Source organism: Aspergillus japonicus (genome assembly GCF_003184785.1).
Source record: "Aspergillus japonicus CBS 114.51 unplaced genomic scaffold BO86scaffold_147, whole genome shotgun sequence".
In the NCBI taxonomy this organism is placed as follows: Eukaryota; Fungi; Ascomycota; class Eurotiomycetes; order Eurotiales; family Aspergillaceae; genus Aspergillus; species Aspergillus japonicus.
In genome coordinates this window covers 1-20,853 of record NW_020291784.1, presented here as the reverse complement: position 1 = coordinate 20,853, position 20,853 = coordinate 1, and the positions used below count along the sequence as shown (strand labels likewise).

Below are 20,853 nucleotides of genomic sequence, written 5' to 3'. Positions count from 1 at the left end.
GGGGCGTGGGTTGGGCGCTGCGGGGTTTGGTGCGGGGGTTTGTTTGGGGGGTGGATGCTGAAGGCAAAACGGTAAACAGGGCAGGCAGACGTACTGTTTGTGGTGACGGAGGCATGTTGAGGTCTTGGTTGTGTACTGTACATACGAAATAGAGAGTGCGATGAAGACGGAGAAGCGGAGAAGCGGAGGAGCCTGCAGACTGAGAGATACGGAGGTGGATGACGCTATCGTCCATTCTCCCGCTTGGCATTTCCGGGCCGGGCGGGTTGTTTGGCTTCCTTCGGTTGCTATACTCCTACTTCACTCATCGCTCCCCCTTGTTTATCTTTCATTCTCCTCTCAACAACAGTCTACGTTGATTCAAAAAAAATTCTACCCACGAGCCACTTCTTGCTATGGTCAGAGAAGAAGATTAATATTAACATCAAAACTCATCAATCAATAATATACAAGAACATCGTATCATAAGGGTATACAATAATATAAGGTAAAATGTTCCTGTCGAAGTGAAGTGAAGAAGAAACAAAATTAAATATAGTGAATGATCAGGTCAGACATGCTGTCTAAACCATCAGCACGGCGCCAACCACCGCGAACACCAACCCCAGCGTCGACACCGTCTTGCTGCTGGCGCCTCCTTGAGCCGCGGCCATGACGGTCGGCGTCGCAGATGCTGCGCTGGCTTCGCTGCCACTCTGAGCCACCGCCTCCATCTGCACATGGCCGGTTTCAACGAAAGCGTGCGGCGCGTACGTGTAGCTGGCGGACTCGACGGCGGCAGATGAGCTCACTTTCAAGCTCGATGAGGGGCCCTGAATGGGGATCCGCGTCGGATTGAAGATGATGGTGGTGGAGAAAATGGTGGTGGTTCTGCTGCCTGCGACGGAGGTGCTAGAAGCGGTACTGAAACTGGTGCTGGAAGCGATGGATGAGCTGGTGGTGCTGGTGCTGGTGCTGGTGCTGGTGGGAGTAGCCGAGGTGCGAGTGCTGGTGCTGGTGCTGCTGGTGCTAGTCGAGGTACTGGTCGAGGTACTCGAAGTGCTGGTGCTCTTAATGCTTGAGCTGCTGCTGCTGCTGCTGCTGCTGGCCACAACGCTGCTGACAGTGCTGCTGCCCCCAGACGAACTCGCCTTGTCAAACACAACAATGTTCGCCGATTCGCCCTTGGGAACCGTGACCACGCAGAACGCGGCCCCTCCGGCGCCGATCGAGCTGGAGCCCGTCATCTCGTTGACCCCGTTCACATCCGGATCGATCTTGCAGGGAAGTCCGTTGCAGCTGTCGCCCTCGCACTCGATCTCCACGCCAAAGTCGGGCACCACGTCGCGGAAGGGCGTCGTCAACTCCAGGTAGATCGGGTTCCATCCGATCTTCACGTACGTGTTGCCCGAGGCGTCGGTGTTGGCACCGGCCACATAAGGCGACCAATTGCCGATCGGGCTCGACGAAGTTCCCCAGACGCAGGCCGTGTCGGTGCTATAGCCGGGCGGGTTGATGTAGAAGCTACTCCGGTCAGTTCATGCATCATGCTCGCTCGAACAGAGACTTACTGCGCCGCAGTCTCGAGCCAGTACTCGACATCCGGCACGGCGAGGGTCTCCAGCTCCTGCACCAAGGTGGGGATGAGCATGGCCTCGTTGCCCGGCAGGACGGTCTGACAGAACGACACATGGCTGGAGCACTTGTTCTTCGCGCTCACAGCACCGGTGCCGTCCTGGCAGTACGGCTTCTTCGGGAAGGGCTTCTGGATGTTGCCGTCCTCGTCGCAGTACAGACCGCCGTTCTATTACAGATCTTGATCAGTTGGGTGGACCGTGCCACGGGGCTGGCGGCGACACATACCATCGACAGCGGGAAAGAGTACGAGGTGGCCTCGGGGTCCCATTGCATGGAGACCTGCCCGGGTGGACAGGCGTAGGGGCAGTATCCGCCGGGCGTACACTCCTGGTCCGGACTCATGGCCCAGCCCCCGTTCAGCTCGCCCGGGGTGACGGCCACCAGGCCCGCATCCGAGGGAAACTGACAGCTTCCGGTCTTCTTGGTCGCCTGGACGGCTCTTTCGACGGCCGCGTGGTGTCCATGACGGTGGGCGTGACTGGCGGCCTCGACCCCGGCAATGAGGAGCAATGTGGTTGCGCTAATGGACTTCATGGCGTTCTACGGTGTCTGAAGGTGGTAAAGGACTGGATTTTGTGACGTGACTCAGGGGGGGAGATAGGTATGATTGCCGACTGGCGAGGGATCAGAATCCTGATCCCGAAACGAAAGACTATGGTCAGTGGAGAGGTGGAGTTTGAGAAACGAATGACTGAGGGTTAAAACACCTGAAGAAGAGAAGAGAGAAGAAGAGAAGAGGAGGAGGAGGAGGAGGAGGAGGAAGAGAAGGAGGATGGAGACGTCTTAGACCAGCCAGGCAGAAGAACGAGCGCGGCGGGGCCCAAGCTGCAAGCGCGGATCAACCATGGCAGGCACAAGCAGAGAAGGACTCGAGTCGGGGGAAAGCTGGAGGAGTGGAAGGGGAGTGGAGCTGGAAGGCTCAATTGGGATGCTGCATGGCGGCTGCTGCATGATCCATGATGGATCCATGCTGGAGGACATTACCCAATTCGGCAATTCCCAGGGTTTCCAAGTTGTCGGCTGTTTGTCTTTTCCTCAACTGAGTAAAGCGTCAGGGGGTCCATCCAATGACTTCCCCAGCGCAACTTTTGGACTCTCCGACAGTTCATGGCATGGCATGGTTTTATCCTGGATCCACTAGCCTTGTGGAGATTGGCCAGCACTTCCAGCAGGGTTCCTTTCCCATGTCGGATTCGTTGGTTGTGTTCAGCACCGTGGACTCGGTTGACTGCAGCCTACTCGAGTACTGTACATCCCAGGCGTGATTGACTTTATTGGCTGCATAAGCAGGTAAAGTTGACTTTCTTTTCCTCCAATCTGTATCTGTCATAAGTCACTAGGTTACCACCTACTAAACCCCTCTCCCTCCCCCTTATCCAGCCCATATCCCGCAGCTCTCCCTACCAGGTAACTTAGTGACTGCTACTAGTTACCACCATCACCACCACCACCCAGATAACGATCATCAGTCTAGACTCGATCAGCACCTGCCTCCGACCCCAAGGATAAAACCTTTGTGTGTCCCGTCTGCCACCCAAACCCAAACCCCCTGCAAAGAAAAAGGGGGGCCAATGGCCAGCCCGTCGCCGTGGGTGGCCACCCGCTAGTTCGGACTGGTCCCTCAATAGTGCGTCTGTGCCCGTAAGGTAAGTTCGGTTGGTGGTTGCCCAGCTTGGCAATCAAGTGCCCGCTTGCCGCCCACCGCTTCTCGCGAGCCCACCCTGCACCGCGCCCGCGCGCACCGTTGGAGCTTGGAGCGTGGAGCGTGGAGTTTGGAGCTTGGAGCCTAGAGCTCAAGCTTGGAGCCTACCTACCCCTCCGCGCCAGGCACCCCGGTTTTACTGCGGAGGTAGGTGATTGATTGATTAATTGAATTCATCACTGAATTCCTACTTGTGTAAATTGACTGACTGCAACTTGATAATCAACCGAGGAAGCCGGCGCTTCAGCTCCCGCTCCGGGAAACCGCTCTCGAGTCGATTGGATCAATTGAATACTCGTAAACGCTAAAACAACCTGGCAGAAACGCCATGGGGAAACTCTGTTCCCCCGTGCCCAAACCGATGCGCCGATGATGCTGCACTACACTAGATTCCGCCCTCCCTAAATCCGATCGAGTCATACGTCCGTAGATTGTCGCTACCGCCGCCGAGGCACCGCCATCGGCTCGAACCCATCACTGTCGTCGTCGATTTCCTCGCTGGCCACACTCGCGCCCCTCGTCCTGGTGCTCCGGGGACCGCTGCTCTGGGAGCCCACGAAATTCAGCGTCGTCTGGGTCTGCTGGCGGGTTCTTGTCGGGCGCGTGCTCGTCCCCGTTGCGCCCGTGGCGCGGGTTGAGGCGGCAGGCGGAGCGGCTGCGCGACGTTGGCTGGTCGTCGTAGTCTTTTTAGAGGCGGCTGGTGGAGGTGCTGCTGCGGCTGCTGCGGCTGCTCCCCTCCGTGTCCGAGTCGCGGGTTGTTTGACGAAGAGAGCCTGGGAGTCATCGTCCTCGTCGTCCTCGTCGATATCGGGCAAGCCAGATACCGCATCGTCGTCGTCGTCATCGTCGTCAAGCATAATCACATCCTCCTCTTCATCGTCCTCGTCCTCCGACACCGCGCGACGTCGCCGGCCTTGACCCGCAGCGGCTTTTGACGTCGTAGCGGCGGCCTTTTTCGTGGCCGTGGCTGTAGTTTTTGTTGTGGTGGTCTTTCGTGTACTCGTCCCTGTAGCTGCGGCCCTCCCGCCGCGTCCCCGCCCCCTGCCCCGCGTGGTCGAGGATGCGCGGGCGGTCGTAGTAGACCCAAGACCGTCCTCCGCGGCGACATCCTCGTTCGGATCCCCGCCCTCATTGTCCGAGTGGATCAGCGCGCCCGGCTGCTCCTCCCACGCGCCATCGAACTCGCTGTCCCAGCCATCGGGCTTGGGCTTGTAGCGCCGCTTGCCCCCGCGGGCGTGGCGGCTGCGCTTGTTGACCCCGCGGGTGAACATATCCTCCATCTGCGTGCGGTACCGCTCCATCGCCTTGTGCAACGAGCTCTGCGCCAGCTCCTCCGCCGCGTCGATCTCGTCGGTGTCGCGGTCCAGCGCCATGAGATGCTTGATCTGGCTCTCCAGAGACTCGTTGACAAACATCTCCAGCGCGTGCTTGTCATCCTTGTCGATGAACTGGGCCACCGCGTCGCCGAAGGAGTTCTGCGGCAGGATGGTCAGGGACTGCGTGGCGAGGAAATCGCGCACCAGCTGCTCGACCTTGACGGTGTCGAGGGTCGCCAGGTGCGAGATGGCCGCCTCGTCGACCTCCGTGGTGCCGCCGTCCTTCCGCCGCGTGGTTCCGGCCGTGGTCTTTTTCTTCCGGTGGAATTGCACCACGTCGTTGACGTTGGCGACGCGGCCGACGAAGCGGTTCGAGAACCGTTGCGGGTTCTCGCAGTCGTAGCTACCGCCATCCGGGGTGGAGATCTCCACGCGCAGGCGCACCAGAGGTAAGGGGATCTCGCGGGGTGGTTGGTCGTCATCGTCCTCGGCGGCCGTGGCGGTCGGCGGCTCCTCGTCCTGCATCTCGAGCCACTCTTCCTTGGCTTCTTCGATGAGCTCCTCGACGATGCCCATCAGGAACCGCGTGAGTTCGGTGCGGTTGTTCTCCTTGCGCGCGAGCTTCTGCGCCCCCTTCTCCTCCGACAGCACGATCTCGCGCATGGCGAAGGGCCGCACCGTCTTGAGGCGGATGGGCTCGCTCTTGAACTCGCGGCCCGTGATGCTCACGAGGGAGACGTGTTTGGCGACGGCTTCGCCGGGGCACAGCGAGGTGGCGACGGACGAGCCCGGCTGCATGACGTGGAAGTGGGTTTCGGGGTTCCGGCGCGGGTGGATCAGGCATTCGTGCTCGTGGCCCCAGATGACCAGATCCAAGAATTCCGGCAGGAAGTTCTCCGGCAGGTAGCCCGTTTCCGTGTAGGCGTGGTGGTTCTGGTGCACGCAGATCAAATTGAACCAGTCCTCCTTCTGGATGGAGGGCTGGTAGAACTTCACCTTGCCGTCGCGGAAGGTGCGGAACAGCCGCTCGTCGCGCACGTTGCTGATCCCGTACAGCGCGAGCTTGGTCCGCCCCTTCTGCAGCAGGACCGGCTTGACCTGGATGTTGTCGGATTCGGGCGTGCGGCCGTAGTAGTTGATCAGTCCGGAAACCTGGAGGATGTCCAGCGCCGCCAGGTGGCCCTCGCCCGACGGGTCGTCGTGGTTGCCGTGGATGGAGAAGATGGGGATGGCGACGTTGATGTCCAGGTCCTCGTAGTTGACGTGGTTGAAGGCCCCCTGGAAGTTCTCGCTGGCGTCGCTGAGCATCTCCAGCTCGCACGGCTTGTCGCCCAGGCAGTTCATGCGGATCGACCGCATCACCTGGTACATGGACTTCCGGGACGGCTTGTTCTCGTGGAAGAGATCGCCGGCGAGCAGCACCATGTCCACGTCGTGCTCCTTGGCCAGGCACATCACCTCGTGGAAGCTCTTCCAGCTGTCGTCGCCCCGGATGGGGTCCCGCTCGTTGTAGCCCACATGGTTGTCGGTGGCCACGAGGATGCGGATGGTTTCTGCGTCTGGTCGGCATTTAGTTGAGGAGACTTTTCGAGGTGGTGGAAGTGGACTTACCGCCAAGATTTGGCATCTTGTGTCGATCTTGATGGCAGGATGATGCAGTTGGGGAAATTTGGATAACCGAGAAGAATGTAGACGCTCAGATGAACTCGGTTATTTGAGTTTCATGTATCGCCTGGCTGCCTGGAATGGGCCAGTGCTGCCTACGCTGCCGAGTGAAAGGAGAAGACGCAGCTCCTCATGCGTATAGCATTTGAGACTGTTCGTTGCAGTCGGGACACAGTAATCGCACGCAGTGCGTAGTTGGATATTGTTGGGCTGCAAATGGAATAATCAATTAATTCCCTTTTCGAGAAAGTCGCGCCTCGCCGCGTGCTCACGTGACCTGGATCATGGGACGCGGGCGAGACCGGCTCGAGCCCGTCCGATCCCCTCCTTTCGTCACTTCGTACCTTTCTTGCCTTCGACTCTTCTCTTCTCCGTCCTCTCCTCTCTCTTGAATTCTTCCACCCTTCCCTCCTATACTATACAGTTCCTTTACTTACCTTTTGTTGATACGCTCTGCTCATCCTGCCTGTCCGCGCGCTTTCCCTCCCTCCATCATTTTCCACCCATCTTTCCCTCTCGACTGACCCAGACTGTCTCCCTGGTTCAGTCGCCTCCGTTGTGCCACTTACCCCGCGAAACTCTTTTATGCAATCAGAGCCTTCCACAGTCTTCGACCGCTCGCCTCCGGTTAAACCCTTCTCGGAAGAATCTCTCGATCCCACTCAGCATGGACATGATTCGCATGGTGAGCAACGAGTCTCTGGGTTTCGCGATGGCGAGCCTGGAGACTGCAGTCTCAGCCGTGACTCATCCGGCGCACAGCCGCCCTTGAACGGGCGCACTGCGACTCCACCACCCCTCCCATCGTCGATTGACCCTGTCAGCCAGTACGAGCTTGCTGCTGCCGCGCAGTTCTCCGAGAGCCCCGCCGACCGGGGCCTCAACGTGACGCCCCCAGCATCGACGTACTCGGGCTTCTCACTGGAATCTTTCCCCAACGGTATGCTTGCACCTCGCCCCTGCACAAAGTAGGGATCGGCAGACTGATTCGCTGTGCTGGATAGAGGTACTCACACACATTCTGTCGCATTTGCCGCCTCCATCGTTGTCGTCGATTGCGCTGGTATCTCGTCGGCTGCACACTTTGGTCACCACGCCCCACGCGTGGCGAATTGCATTTTCCCGGTACTTTCCCGGCCCGTACACGGTAGAGGATGGCGCCTGGCTGTCTGTTGGTGAAAACTCGGACCGTGTGACCTCTGATAAGCGCTACTTCTCGCGCTTAACTGCTCTGGCTTCGTGGCGGAGCGAGTACATCCTCCGCACGCGTCTGCTGCGGTCGCTCTCCCGGGGCAAGCCGGGCCAGTTCGAGCCGCCGAAGAGGTCCGGCACCGTCCGCACTGCGAATGTTCGCAATGGCAGCGCCGTGGTCACGTATACCTCCCAGCTTCTGTACCCTGTCAGCCATCTGCACGGCTCGTTTGGGTCGGAGGTCACTAAGAAGGAACCGGTTTTCATTCATGGGGCCTCGGAGCAAGGCATCGCGTCCGCCAGCGACCCGTCCGCGGTCAAGGTCGGAACCTGGGGCCTCTCCGATCATCAGATGTTCCGGCATTTTGCCGATCTTTTCCCTGGTGATGCCGAGTATGGGCTCGGGTCCGGAGACCTCGCTGGCATGCCGAATCGCATGGACGTCAGTCAGCCGTTTGGTATGATATACGGTGAGGCTTGTCCGCAGGGCCGGGCCTACTTCATCTCTACGACGGAGCAACGCGGTAGATTCTTAGGTTTGTCGGACCTGGGATCTCAGCCTCATTTGGGGATCCCGGCGCTCAACCACATCACTAGCGGTACCACTGCTGTTTGGATCGCTAAGTCTTCCAATATGCTCAAGATGACCGATGGCTTGGTTGCAATGCTTTCAGGTTCATCCACTGGTATTCTGTCAGCGTACGCTCTTGGCCCCCATCCTACCTATGAGAAACGGTATGAAAGAGGCCAGGTGACCGCGAGATGGGTACTATGTCCGGGTGTTCCCATCGTCGCGATTGCTGTCGATGAGAGTTTCTCACCAAGACGCTACGCGCGTCGTCGCATTTGGGCAACTGCCCTCAATGCACTGGGCGAGGTCTTCTACCTGTCTGACATTCCACGACAGCCGGATGTGGCTTCTACGAAGCTTACTGCTGAGGAGTACGATCAACTCGCGTGGAAGACTGGTAGAAGTGCTCGATGGGAGTTGATAGAACTGACCAGGCGGACCGCTCGGCCGGACCCGTTCAGTCGGGAACCTCTCGATGGTAGCTACAGCCCCAGATCATCGTCTGATGCCATGAAGCTCGACGAGAAGCAGATCATCGCAGAGACGAAAGAGATCGAGCGCTTCCTCTCGTTCAAGCCCAAGCACTTCAGGAAAGTCTGCGAGGGCTGGGATATGAGGCGAGAGCTGATGGTGGATTTTGCCGGAGACGATGGCCAGGGCGCGGGTGAATCGATCATATTGATCTCCCGTGGCATGGGCGAGGATGAAACGGCGGCGCTCCGACGTTACACCCGCAAGATTTCCACGCTTGCCATGCCGCCGTTGAGTCTCGGCCCCCTCGCTGTAGATGGTGCTCCTGCGCCGTCCCTCTTTGGAGGGCCCGTGAAGTCACCCATAACACCCTCATTAGCCGGCACATCCGGCAGTTCCACTCCATCTCGAGCTTCAAGTGGTTTTGGTGAACCTATTTGTACAGCTGCAAACACCGAATGGTGCATCTCGGATTTCAACTTCAGTGATCGGAAGTCGATCCAGATCACGACCACCGCCTTGGACCGCTCAAACTACGCCTTGTTGACGGCGGATGAGGATCCTCTGATTGGCATGTCTGGTAGCTCCGCGTTCTCGTCTGCTATGTCCTCTCCATTACCACACCTCAAGCAGACCACGACTAAAACCGATGTACCAGGCCAACGCGGAAGGTACATGGCTGTGGGAACTACCACGGGAATGGTATTCGTCTGGGACGTCCGATCTCCGGCCTCGAAAAACCCCGAGATCATCAAGGACATCGGGCCCATTCGCATCATCCAGACTGAGTCGCCGCAGGTGTCCAGCGTAGCCTTGACCTCGCTGTACCTGGTGCATGGAGGCAACGATGGCCTCGTTCAGGCATGGGATCCTCTCGCTTCCTCGACGCGGCCTATTCGGACCATCAATTCACGGTTCTCCTCTCGCGCTCGTCGCCGTCTCGTTCAAGCCGAGGCGTCTATGCATGGAGTTGGAAACAACTTTTATGCCACGGGCGCCATCTGCCTTGACACAGATCCTACTGTGCTGCGTGGCATGGTAGCGTTGGGCACTCACCTGCGCTACTGGTCTTATAGCGCCTCCGCTGCCGACCAGTACAAGTCCAGCAAGCGACGACTGCGTCGCGGTCTTCGAGGCAGCAACGGCGCTGCGGACGGCGGCCAGCGCTTTAACAACAGCGGCCGCGGTGCACTGAACGACTACATTCAGGACGAACGGGTGGAAATGGAGCGCCAGAGAATTGCCGACGAGAAGGAACGGGCGCATCTAAGCCAGCGCTTCGGCGTGGATCTCCTAGGACCCGATGTGAGCGAAGACCAACTTCTCGCATACGCCCAGCTCCTCAGCGAAGAATCCTTCTCCAGCGAGGCGGTCAAGCGGGGTAGTGATATCGCCATCCCCAATGCATTTCCCAGCGCCAGCTCCGCCGTGAGCACCTCCCCCAGCGACACCATCGGTCCAAACGACAGCTCCTTCGCGCCGGACGAGCTCTCCTCCGCCTCCTCCCCGTACGAAGACCCCCTGGACGACGACGAGAACCTCGACCCCGAGATCGCCGAGGCCATCCGTCTCAGTCTCCTGGACCAGCCTCCGCTCCCCAAGGCCGATCTCGGGCCGGCTGCGCTCGACACCACCCCCTATCCCACTTCCTCGTCTCCTCAGCCAGCCTCGACCTCCCCGGTCCTGCCCGAGAGCAGTCGCCAGCAGGAGATCGACGACCTGGAATTCGCGATCCAGCTGAGTCTCGCCGAGGCGGAGAGCCAGTCCCAGTCGCAGTCCCAACCGGAGGAATTCCCCGCCCTCGCCCCGTGGTCGGCTACCCCGCCGCCTCCGCCTCCGTCCGGCAGGGATAAAGGCAAGGGGCGCGCCCTATGATCCAAGTTTTGGGATCTATAGGTATAAATCTTGTGCTATGTTGCGTGATACTTGCCAGGTGTTTTGTGCATACCTTTCTCTCGCGTTAAGTCTACAGGGCGGGTTTCCCTCTGTCTGGTAATATTTGTGGTTCTGTGGTCCTGTACTTACGTTGCGCTTTCTGTATCTTGTGTACTGTCGTCCGGCATTGATTATTTCACCGGACTTTGTTTCTAGACGTGCTTTCGGGTTCTGGGTATCTTGTGATATCATACATCGAACGGAGACGGAGATCTACAAGTCAAGTCTATCATAGAAGAGAATCTACAAAGCTGATGGACTGCATAATTGTGACTCCCTCTTGACTGGGACTGAGCATAACAAGCACACTTCGTAGTAAGTGTCAGGTCCTTATTGTGAAACTACTGATTCCGTAGCTATGTGGTTAAACATATACATAACGATAAACGTGCACAGGCAGAAGCAAGAAGAATGCAGCCTGGAAGGGAAGAGTGCGGTATATACAGCAGATGGATTAGACGATATACTCGTAGCATCAAGCAGGGCAAGCAACCAAGCAACCCAATCAAAGACCTCATATTCCCATGTCTCCCGCCCCGTGCGAGGCTCATGGCCCCGGCCCCCGGGGCTTTGTGGAACAAAAAGACCAGATTTGTCATTCTTTGTACATGAAATTCGTCTCCACGCCCACCGACCAACCGGGGCCAGGGTGAGGTCTCTGCGGGATTTCAGACACGTTCGCCGGGAACCAGAGAGTCATCGTATCGATCAATGAAAAGGCAGAACACCTGATGCAGTGAGAACATCGGCGCACTGAAGAAAAAAATATATAATCTAAGATTCTATATAATAGGCAGAAAATGCGTTCACAGCAAGAAAGCGGCGAACAGGGTGACTCCGCTCAGAAGACCGAGGACGGAGGCGGACATCTGAGCGGCGGCGGTGGCAGCGCTCTCGTGGGAGCTGGACGAGCTCGAGCTGCTGGAAGAACTGGAGGTGCTGGACGAGCTGGACGAGCTGGACGAGTTGGTGCTGGTCGTGGTGGAGGTCTCGTTGTTGGGGACGTTGGAGGCGTCGTCGGCCAGGACGGTGTACTTGATGCTCGCGAGCTTGCCGCCGCTGGAGGAGTAGACGGTCTGGGGGATGGCGGTCGACGAGACGGTGACGAGCTTGCCGACGGTGGCGTTGGTGAAGCCGTTGCTGATCCAGTCGTCGACCTTGGTGGGGCGGCTGGGCAGGTCCCAGGAGTTGAGGAAGGTGCTGGTGCTGATCAGCGCCGTGTCGCAGGTGACGGCCTCCTGGGAGGTCTGGGTGGCGTTGGAGGACTCGATGCTGCTCATGTCCAGCTTGCCGTACTGGGTCTTCAGGTTGTCGTAGTCGGTCAGCAGGGAGATGGTGTCGCTGCTGTTGACGGCGACGAGACCGTAGTTGTTCGCCTCCTGCGTCCACTCGTAGACCAGACCGCCCGAGAAGACGGCGGACATCTCCTTGCCGTAGAGGGTCGCGACCTCGGAGAACGTGCGGGGCGTCACCAGGTTGCAGCCGTACTCGGAGAAGAAGACGGGCAGCGAAGAGTTGGAGAAGTCATCAACCAGAACGTCGTAGCCACTCTCCTTGTAGGTGGAGTCTCCGCACCAGGAGTAGGAGTTGAGACCGAACAAATCGGCCTGGGAGCTGGTGGAGTTCTTGAGGTCGCAAGACAGGTAGTTGAGGGTGTCAACGAGGATGGGGCGCACGTCCGCAGCGGAGTAGCCGACGGGGATGGTACGGTTGGCGTTCTTAGCGATGTAGTCCTTCATGTCGCGGGTGACAGCCTGGAAAAGCGTCAAGTTTTAGCAATGTTGACCTTTGATATGAGTTCCGGGTGATTCCAACGTACCCGAATGTAGGCCGGAGCCTCGTAGACACTGTCCTCGTTGATGACCTCGTTGCCCGCAAAGAAGGCGAGGGTGTTGGGGAAGTCCTTGAAGGCCTCGATGACACCGAAGACTTGCTCGAAGTACACGGCATTGTAGGTGCCAGAGGGGTCGGTACGATCAAGAGAGCCGCCGTACAGGGGGGAGTTGACATCCAAGATCATGTAGATACCGGCACCGTTGAAGATGGAAGCACACTTGCTGTGATCGATGGTGGGCGACAGGTTGTAAACACGGATAGTGTTGACACCAAGGCTCTGCATCAGGGCGGCATCACGAAGACAGGCGTCGGGCTGGCTGAGGGGATCCTCAGTGGTGCTGAAGCCAGAAGAACCACCAGGCTGGTAACTGTGTACAAATGTCGAGAATCAGAGATTCTGTTTCTTGGGAATGGCATGACCAGGGCGACCTGGACGGCGGGGGCTTGCTTACTCGACACCCAGGATCTGGAAGCGATCACCAGTTTTGCTGTTGACAAAGTCGGTGCCTTTGACAACAAGGGGAGTGACAGCATTGGCGGTGGTAGCCAACGCGCACGCAGTGGCGAACAGACGAGCGTAAGTCTAGGTTGGGTTAACTGTTGATCTTGGTTGTGATGATCATGATGATCATGGATTGCGAAGTATAGGATGGTTTGTTGCCTGAAAAGGGGGGCACCCACGGGAATCATCTTTTCTTTCCGAATTCGATTTTCTCTCTTCCTTTCCTTTCCTATCCTTTCCTATAGATGATGATGATGATGATAATATTCAACTATGCGCAAATTGCAACACAATTCTAGGTCGATGTCTAGCACCGAATGCAGCGAGGAATAATTTCAGAACGAGTGAACGAAGGACTTAACCAACGGAAAAAGAAACGAATGACGAAGAAGGGGAAGGAAGAGGGAAGTCGCGAAGGGGATTCAGGCTAACGCTGGAGAATCGGCTTCGGAGGGGGGAAAAAAAGCAGGGAAGGCGAGCATGATTAAGTACAACCACTCTTCCAAGGTCAGGGAAGGGAAGGGGGGCCGGGCAGCAAGACATGAACCCATCCCTGGCCATTCTCTCCTCCACTGCTAACCAGTGGTTTAATCACGGTAAATCCATCGCGCAAATTGGCAGTGGACCTGGTCAACCTCGCGTTCCACCCTCATTGGCCTGCACGGCACTGGGGCGAGACAAGCGGCACCGACGATCGACCCTGGCACGAGCTGCGAATTATTGCGAATTATTGCGCTGCTTATCCATTACGCACTTCGAGGTCCGTGATTCATGAAACAAAGGATCATCGGCGGAGTGAGCGGCCCCCCCGTCATTCATGCACCAATGCAACGGTCGCAGATATACCTTTCATCCCTTGGGAGACTTATACTTTTATAATCATCTTTTATATCAGCTAGCACCCATTTTCTTCCCCATGACCCCGTCTCACAGCAATAAAGAGAACCACTGCTCGCTTCTAAGAATACACGCCCCAGCAGAGAACAAATAACCGGGGCCAGGAAACCACGGAAAAGCAGAGAAAAAAAAATCATCAGCATCAACCCACACAAGTCATGATGGCGCCGAGCATTACCAAGAGATGTCCCTCTCATCGACACTCAAGACCCAATGCAAATATACAGGGGGAAAGGAGAAAAAAAAATAAAGTATAAGGCAAGCAAAACACATGAACGACCTAAGAAATTACACGAGTAGCGGAGAGAGCAAGCGGGATCAAAGAGGATGTTTAGACAGATCCGTCCGGGAGGGTTTGCAGCCAGACCATGACCCTGCATAGACTGGAGGCCACCACAGTAGCCACACCCGTTCCAGGTCACAGGTTTAGGTTCGAGGCAGAGCGAGGACGGAGTGAGAAGGAAAGAGTAAACGACAAAGAGAATCGATTACGGTGCAGGGATTTACTCCACACCGTGGCTCTCCGGGCCGGAGCTCTCTGCCGTGAAGGAGCCGAGCTGAAGGCCGGCATCCATAGCGACCATCTCAGCCAGGATCTCCAGGACCTCCTTGGGGACCGTCTTGTCGTAGATGGAGATGAGGTCCTTAGGCTGGGGGTAGACCTTCAAGGCCTTGTAGAAGCACAAAGCTGCCTCAACGGGTTCTGCTCCAAGGTTGGTATTTATATCGCCGGAATATTGCGGAGAAAGGGCGCGGAGGTCGGGTTCACCGCGGAAGACACATACCTTCAGCACAGAGGGACTCGCCGCGAGCGACCTGACCCATGAAGTAGGCCTCCTTCTCCTCCAGGTCCGTAGGGAAGCCCTCGTCCTTAGCCTGCTGCACGGCGGCCTTGATGGACTCGCGCTGCATGGCGCCCTGGGCCTCGGCTTCCTCCTTCTCAACCCGGGCCATGCGGCGGTTGTTCCGCTTGAGAGCGCGACGGAACTCGGGGTCGGTCTGACGCTTGTGATCGAAGTAGACGGCGTAGGCTAAACAATTGCCAAGAGCGAGTTAGCAACACGCACGTCACGCAGGCCATAGATAGCACGGCGTAACTGAGCCTTACCCAAAAGGCCGGTAATGATCGTGCCGGCAGTGGCGGCCACCAAAGTGGAGGTTCTCATGGTGTAGGTGGAGATGAAGGAGAAGGTGATGATCGGGGAGAGACAGCGACAACGAAAACAGCAGCGGGAGATGGAGATGTAGCAAGTCGACTCGAGGGGAGAGAGTTGAAGATGACGACGAGATGCGAATGGCTCAATTGGGGAATGATTTTGCCGGGATCATCATTTCTCCGCCTCGGACTTACCCTCCCGCTTCGGCCTTCGTGCCTGGAGTTGATCATCATCATCATCGGCTGTCGTCGTCGTCTCCTTCCCCTCTATTATTCTTCCTTCTCTAAAACTACCTACGGTCGATTGCAGGTTCAATCTTCTCCTCCCCTCCCCCCACCCACCCACCCCCCTCTCTCTTCCTGCTACGTCACCATGGAAAGCCGTGGCTTGACCCTTCGCAGCAAATCTCGCCGTCCTCGACCCCAGATTAGTGCTCCGAAGCCCATCTCCGGCCCTCTTCCGCCTAACACCACCAGCCCCAGTCCCAGCACTTCGACCAGCGCTTCCGCTGTCAGCAAGCCCCCCGTCCCCGTGCATGGGACCACCGCCAGCTCTGCCAACAAAGATGCAACCTCCGATCTCGTCAAGCGACGGTACTCGACCCGATTCAACCAAATCCCTGATTTTGATGGTGTGCCGCCAGTGCCCGGCCTACCTCCGCTCCCGGCCACGTATGGAGGATTGAGCCCTCCCGAGACGAGTCGCCGACCCTCCACCGAATCGTCGGGTCCGCCAAAGGTAGACTTGGATGCTCTGCGGGATCCCAGTTTGCCCGTCGATAAATGTGAGTTGGCGTGGCTCAATTTTCAATCCAGCCGGCTTCTTGGGTGCTGACTTTGGATCTAGATGTGGCCAACCTGCTTGCGAATGCTTCCGAGGAAGAGATCGAGGAATACCAGCGCAGTCTACGAAAAGTCAAGAACCGAACATCTACCGACCTCCAGCAGAATGTATACCAGAATCGGACCCAGTTCATCAAGATCAGTAAAGAAGCGGAAAAGCTCAAAGGAGAAATGCGCACCCTACGCACCCTGATGGCGGAGCTGACTACCACGCTCGGTCAAACTACAGTCGGCACCACCCCTAATCCCATGTCTCCCATGCCCGATGAACGACTGTCCAAGCGCCATGCCAACCGCAGCTCGGTCGCAAATCTTGAGAGTATGTGGAACGTGCAGCTGCAGACGTTGTGGAAGACCGTGGAAGGATCGCAAAAGTTCTTACCGGTGGTGCCGGGCCGGCACATTGTGATGGAGAGTGGGCACTGGGTCGAGCTGGATTCGGCAACGTGGAAGCCGCGGCGCCCGGTGCACATCGTGCTGCTGAACGACCACCTGCTGGTGGCGGCCAAGAAACGCAAGCGCGTGGACCAGAGTAGCCATCGTGGTCCCGTGCCTACGAAGCTGGTGGCAGAGGAATGTTGGCCCCTTCAGGATGTGGATATGATCGATCTCGGAGCTAATCTCGGCGCGGGGGTTGCGCGCGAGGATGCTGAAGACCGGGGCATCACCAACGCCATCAACGTGCGTGTCGGAGGCAAACCTTTCACCTACCGGCATGATAAGCGGGACAGCTCAGCCAAGAGTGACCTACTGGCCACCTTTCGAAAGACGGTCGAGGATCTTCGACGCAACCTCCGGTCGGAAACCGAGGCCGCCGGCAAAGCCACCCCTGAGGTAATCGGCTATCGCCACGCCTCATACTCTCCTCAGCCGGATCGGCCGGTCAGCATGGACGGTGGACGAGACAAGCCTGAGTTGCGCATCGATGTTGATGGCAAGCAACAGAACCTGCGGTGGGTGGAGGGCCAGATCGACGAACTAGACATTGATATTGCTCTGCAGCGGTTCGAGGATGCTGTGGGCCACATCGAGCGGTTGCGCAAACTTGCCCGAGGATTGAAGGGTAATGCGGTTGCGCAGGACGTGATCACAACCAAGGTGGATGAGCGTGCGGCCGCCCTGGCCGAGGTATTGCTGCGTGCTCTGGTGGACACTCCCTCCTTCCCCCAAGCGACGAAGACCAAGTCCACATGGTTGATGCGCTTGGGCTTCGAGGATCAAGCTCGGGAGGCCTATCTCAAAGCGCGAACTGATGTCATATCCAAGCGGATCAGGTGGGTTCTTTTCTGCTTCCATCGTATTGAGCTGAACTGACGTGCTACAGAGCCTGTGTTTTCGAGGGCGACCTCCCGATGTATATCTTCCAGATTTCCTACGTCTACTTCACCTTGATTAAAAACACCATCAGCATTTACCAGCAATGCTTTCCGCCGGCCATGTCCAGTGCCAGCATCCGATGGGCCAAGCATCACCTCGACGGCTTTAATGCGCTCCTTACGCGGCAGCTGAGCAGTGTGCAGCGGGGCACCACCGTGTACCAGAAATGTCTTGATATCGTGCACGAACATGCCAACCTGCTGACCGAGGTTGGAGTCGACTTCACCGACCTGGTCGCCAAGGGGCTGGAGGTGGAGGATTCAGCCGAACGGCCGCAGATGACGCGCTCGGAGTCGTTGATCTCAGGCTTGGCTGAAGCTGCGGCGGCCGCGTCGCCGGTAATTTGAGAATGGGGATGAGGTTGATCTGTAGCGTTTTGTTACTCTGCGAACGCCTGTCTATATTTCTATTTCTATTTTCACTACCCAGCCTCAGGAGGCTCCGTTATGTACGATTCAGTTTTGTGGGAGCTCGTTGCTCTGAAATGTAACCTTACATGCATGCAACTAACTATATGTCAGCCAGATCTGCGTCATCCCCTTAATGTATACCAGACACCAAGCACTCTACATCTCACTGATTAACCACGTGGAGTACCGGGTTTGTCTTCACCCGGGCCGACTTCGGCCAGGGGAATAAGCCCGAGGAGTGGGACAATCTTGGTCTTATCTGAGTGGAGACTGCGTCCTCAGGCACCGATCTGCCGTCACTGCCAGGCATATATACCCAGTCCTGCACAATCCACCACAAGATCACAAGACAGAGTTTGGCTCAGAGATGTACATATAAGAACTAAAGAGCATTCAATTGAAAAATTCCAGGAGATGCCTGTCTCTCTACGAGAAGCAGTCCAGTACGTAAGAGGAAAACACGCCCGGCTGCCGCCCGAAGCCGAGGAGGCCATCGGCATCCAGAAGTAGAGCCGAGGAAGGGAAGCTCCCACCGAAGCGGCATGCAGTTGGCCGATCGATAACGAGTAACGAGCAATGGAGGGACAAGCGGGGAAAGACTGGCTGCATCGCTGATTCATGTAAGTTTTTTCTTTTTCTTTTTCTAGTCTCCTTCTTTCTCTTCCCATACACACGCGCGCGCTTGTGTTGATCCTAGACCCCCTCTTCTTCTTTCCTCACTCCCCTTTGTCGCCCGTTGCCAAGATGGGTCTCGCCGCAGAAGTACAGGACCAGACATCCTCATCGCCGTCGAGGTAAGATACAGACACAATAGCCTCTCCCGCCAAGACACCCATTCGACTCACCGTTTTCTTGGATCAAAGCTCCGCAAGACTGGCAGCGCTGCCCGAGCTGCCCCTCTTCTGCGCGGCCAAGGAGCATGCGCAGACTCGCCCCGACCACATCGCCGTCGACGATGCCACCAAGGGCCAACAGTTCACTTACCGCCAGCTGCTGGCCGATACGGCCGCGTTGAAGCAGCGTCTGCTGGAGACCCTCGCGCTCACGGAGACCGGGGACCTGGAGGAGCGTCGGATCGCGTTCCTGGTGCCCAATGGCTATGATTACGTCGTTACGCAATGGGCCGTCTGGGCGGCAGGGGGCGTGTGCGTGCCACTCTGTAGGTTCTCGCTTCCTTTTTGTTCTTGTTACTACTCCAAGTTATACTTCCCTACTCCGGGTATATGACGTGACTTATCGTTTGGGGACTGCTAACCATGACGCTCAATCCGTAAAGGTACCTCCCACCCAGTGAAAGAGCTCCTGTACACAATTGGGGACTCAGACCCCTCGTTGTTCATCCTGCATCCCACCTTTGCCGGAACCCAAGACGCTTTGCTGCAGGGCATCGACAGCAGCAGCAACGATACCGAGATCCCATTCATGCACCTCACCCCATTCCAACAAGTAACGGACACCGAACCCGCGGCGCTCGCCATGCCCGCCTTCTTCCCTCTACAGTCCGACCAATGGGCCCTCACGCGCCGGGCCCTGATGATCTACACCTCCGGCACGACCGCCAACCCGAAGGGCTGCGTGACCACGCACAAGAATATCACCTTCCAGGCGCGCAGCCTGGTCGAGGCGTGGCAATATTCCCCGGCGGACCGGCTCATCCACGTGCTCCCGCTGCACCACGTACACGGGATCATCAACGGGCTGGCGGCGTCGCTGCTGGCGGGCGTGACCGTAGAGATGCACCCCAAGTTCGACCCGGCGACGATCTGGCGCCGGTGGGCCGAGGGCGGCTCGACGATGTTCTTCGCCGTGCCGACCATCTACTCGCGGCTGGTGGACGACTTCGAGGCCCGCCTCCGGGGCACCCCGCAGGAGGCGGCGGCGCGGGCGGGCGCCCAGGCCCTGCGGCTGGTGGTCAGCGGCTCCGCGGCGCTGCCGACGCCGATCAAGAAGAAGTTTGCGGCGTGCTCGGGCGGCCAGGTGCTGCTCGAGCGCTACGGCATGACGGAGATCGGTATGGGCATCAGTTGCGGCTTGCCGGTCGAGCAGCGCATCGACGGCAGCGTCGGGTGGCCCCTGCCCGGGGTGCGGGCGCGGCTGACGGAGAAGGAGACCGGGCGGGTGATTGAGGGGGTGGACGAGGATGGGATGATCGAAATCAGCGGGGACAATGTGTTCCGCGAGTACTGGCGGCGTCCTGAGGCGACCGCCAAGGAGTTCACGGAGGACGGGTGGTTCAAGACGGGCGACGTGGCCCGGCGCGACGCGCAGGGCGCGTACTATATCCAGGGCCGGGCGTCGGTGGATCTGATCAAGTCCGGCGGGTACAAGATCTCGGCGCTGGAGGTGGAGCGGAAGATGTTGGGGCTGGACGCGATTCAGGAAGTGGCTGTTGTTGGGCTGGCCGACGAGGAATGGGGGCAGCGGGTGGCGGCGGTGGTCAAGCAACGAGCGGGGGTGAGTTTTGCTACTCGCATCGATTCGACGCAAACTGACATTATGACACAGACCGAGCCGCTGGAGCTGAGCAGTCTGCGCGCGCAGCTCAAGCAGGAGATGGCGGCCTACAAGGTGCCGACGGTGCTGAAGCTGGTGGATGCGATCGAGCGCAACGCCATGGGCAAGGTGAACAAGAAGACGATAGTCCAGAAGTATTGGCCGGAACTGGCTGCATGATGATTACATAGATAGAGTGTGAAGTATAGAGCGAAGAAAGCATGTGCCGTTGACTGAATACAGAACCAAAGATATTTTAATCACGGATGATATTTCTTTCTCTGGTCTCTTCGGCAATAGTCTATCTGATAGCAGCGAGTACGATCTGCAATCAAGGATAACTGTGAATGCTGTCTGTTCTATCAGTCAATGGCAATGACTCCAGCCACGTGATGCAGCCCAGCAAGAAATCCCCAAGCAGCAAACTGCCTAGCCTGCCCATACCATGCACCGCACACATTCTTCAATGGTTGTCTCCGGCAGTACACCCAACCTGAGCCACCAAATGTCCACAAAATATCTTTACTTGATTGCACATCCTTCAAGCGGAAATGCAGTGCCTTCTGTTCACTAGCATGAACTCTTATCAAATCGCTTGCGATCCAAATTCCAAATCTTCTTTCATTCCGATGAAATAATATTTAATATTTTTTTTGAGACAAGTACCTACTATGCATGCTCGCCCATTATATATCAAAAGCCCAGCTCAATCACAAGTATCCTGTCATGGTGCAGTGCGAAGAGAGCTACGTAGTACTAATCCACCCCCATCACCCGCTCCAAAAGCCTCCCCAGCACCTCGCCATCCTCGCCATCCTCCACATCCACCAACAAACCCAACTCCACCCACCCCTCCACTTCCTCCTCCTCC

General features: G+C 57.5%; 8 protein-coding genes across 8 annotated transcripts; 4 read left to right on the top strand and 4 right to left on the bottom strand.

Moving 5' to 3' along the window:
• Positions 1–22: 22 nt before the first annotated feature.
• On the top strand, positions 23–504 carry BO86DRAFT_53075 (uncharacterized protein). The gene has a single exon (XM_025677445.1). The coding sequence runs from the start codon at positions 161–163 to the stop codon at positions 443–445; it is 285 nt and encodes a 94-aa protein (XP_025521659.1). The 5' UTR covers positions 23–160; the 3' UTR covers positions 446–504.
• Positions 395–2,461, bottom strand: BO86DRAFT_394006 (SUN domain-containing protein). The gene is made up of 3 exons (XM_025673144.1): positions 1,843–2,461; positions 1,551–1,783; positions 395–1,503 (listed from the first exon to the last, which is right to left on the bottom strand). The coding sequence occupies exons 1-3, from the start codon at positions 2,149–2,151 to the stop codon at positions 564–566; spliced, it is 1,482 nt and encodes a 493-aa protein (XP_025521658.1). The 5' UTR covers positions 2,152–2,461; the 3' UTR covers positions 395–563.
• A 1,099-nt stretch (positions 2,462–3,560) lies between these two features.
• Positions 3,561–6,498, bottom strand: BO86DRAFT_350823 (MRX complex nuclease subunit). The gene is made up of 2 exons (XM_025669397.1): positions 6,247–6,498; positions 3,561–6,194 (listed from the first exon to the last, which is right to left on the bottom strand). Exons 1-2 carry the CDS (start codon positions 6,260–6,262, stop codon positions 3,757–3,759), a joined length of 2,454 nt encoding a protein of 817 aa, XP_025521657.1. The 5' UTR covers positions 6,263–6,498; the 3' UTR covers positions 3,561–3,756.
• A 161-nt stretch (positions 6,499–6,659) lies between these two features.
• Positions 6,660–10,747, top strand: BO86DRAFT_414389 (F-box and WD domain protein). The gene is made up of 2 exons (XM_025674838.1): positions 6,660–7,240; positions 7,305–10,747. The coding sequence occupies exons 1-2, from the start codon at positions 6,886–6,888 to the stop codon at positions 10,406–10,408; spliced, it is 3,459 nt and encodes a 1,152-aa protein (XP_025521656.1). The 5' UTR covers positions 6,660–6,885; the 3' UTR covers positions 10,409–10,747.
• A 420-nt stretch (positions 10,748–11,167) lies between these two features.
• On the bottom strand, positions 11,168–13,199 carry gel2 (1,3-beta-glucanosyltransferase gel2). Its single transcript, XM_025677444.1, has 4 exons — positions 12,986–13,199; positions 12,757–12,887; positions 12,288–12,672; positions 11,168–12,222 (listed from the first exon to the last, which is right to left on the bottom strand). Exons 1-4 carry the CDS (start codon positions 12,992–12,994, stop codon positions 11,275–11,277), a joined length of 1,473 nt encoding a protein of 490 aa, XP_025521655.1. The 5' UTR covers positions 12,995–13,199; the 3' UTR covers positions 11,168–11,274.
• A 668-nt stretch (positions 13,200–13,867) lies between these two features.
• On the bottom strand, positions 13,868–14,973 carry BO86DRAFT_374211 (TOM complex receptor protein TOM20). Its single transcript, XM_025670414.1, has 3 exons — positions 14,812–14,973; positions 14,489–14,734; positions 13,868–14,409 (listed from the first exon to the last, which is right to left on the bottom strand). Exons 1-3 carry the CDS (start codon positions 14,867–14,869, stop codon positions 14,207–14,209), a joined length of 507 nt encoding a protein of 168 aa, XP_025521654.1. The 5' UTR covers positions 14,870–14,973; the 3' UTR covers positions 13,868–14,206.
• A 223-nt stretch (positions 14,974–15,196) lies between these two features.
• On the top strand, positions 15,197–17,600 carry BO86DRAFT_374208 (exocyst subunit EXO84). The gene is made up of 3 exons (XM_025670413.1): positions 15,197–15,644; positions 15,707–16,976; positions 17,027–17,600. Exons 1-3 carry the CDS (start codon positions 15,233–15,235, stop codon positions 17,424–17,426), a joined length of 2,082 nt encoding a protein of 693 aa, XP_025521653.1. The 5' UTR covers positions 15,197–15,232; the 3' UTR covers positions 17,427–17,600.
• Positions 17,601–17,992: 392 nt separating this feature from the next.
• Positions 17,993–20,475, top strand: BO86DRAFT_374206 (acyl-CoA synthetase). The gene is made up of 4 exons (XM_025670412.1): positions 17,993–18,283; positions 18,353–18,648; positions 18,766–19,943; positions 19,995–20,475. Exons 1-4 carry the CDS (start codon positions 18,234–18,236, stop codon positions 20,160–20,162), a joined length of 1,692 nt encoding a protein of 563 aa, XP_025521652.1. The 5' UTR covers positions 17,993–18,233; the 3' UTR covers positions 20,163–20,475.
• The last annotated feature ends 378 nt before the right edge of the window (positions 20,476–20,853 follow it).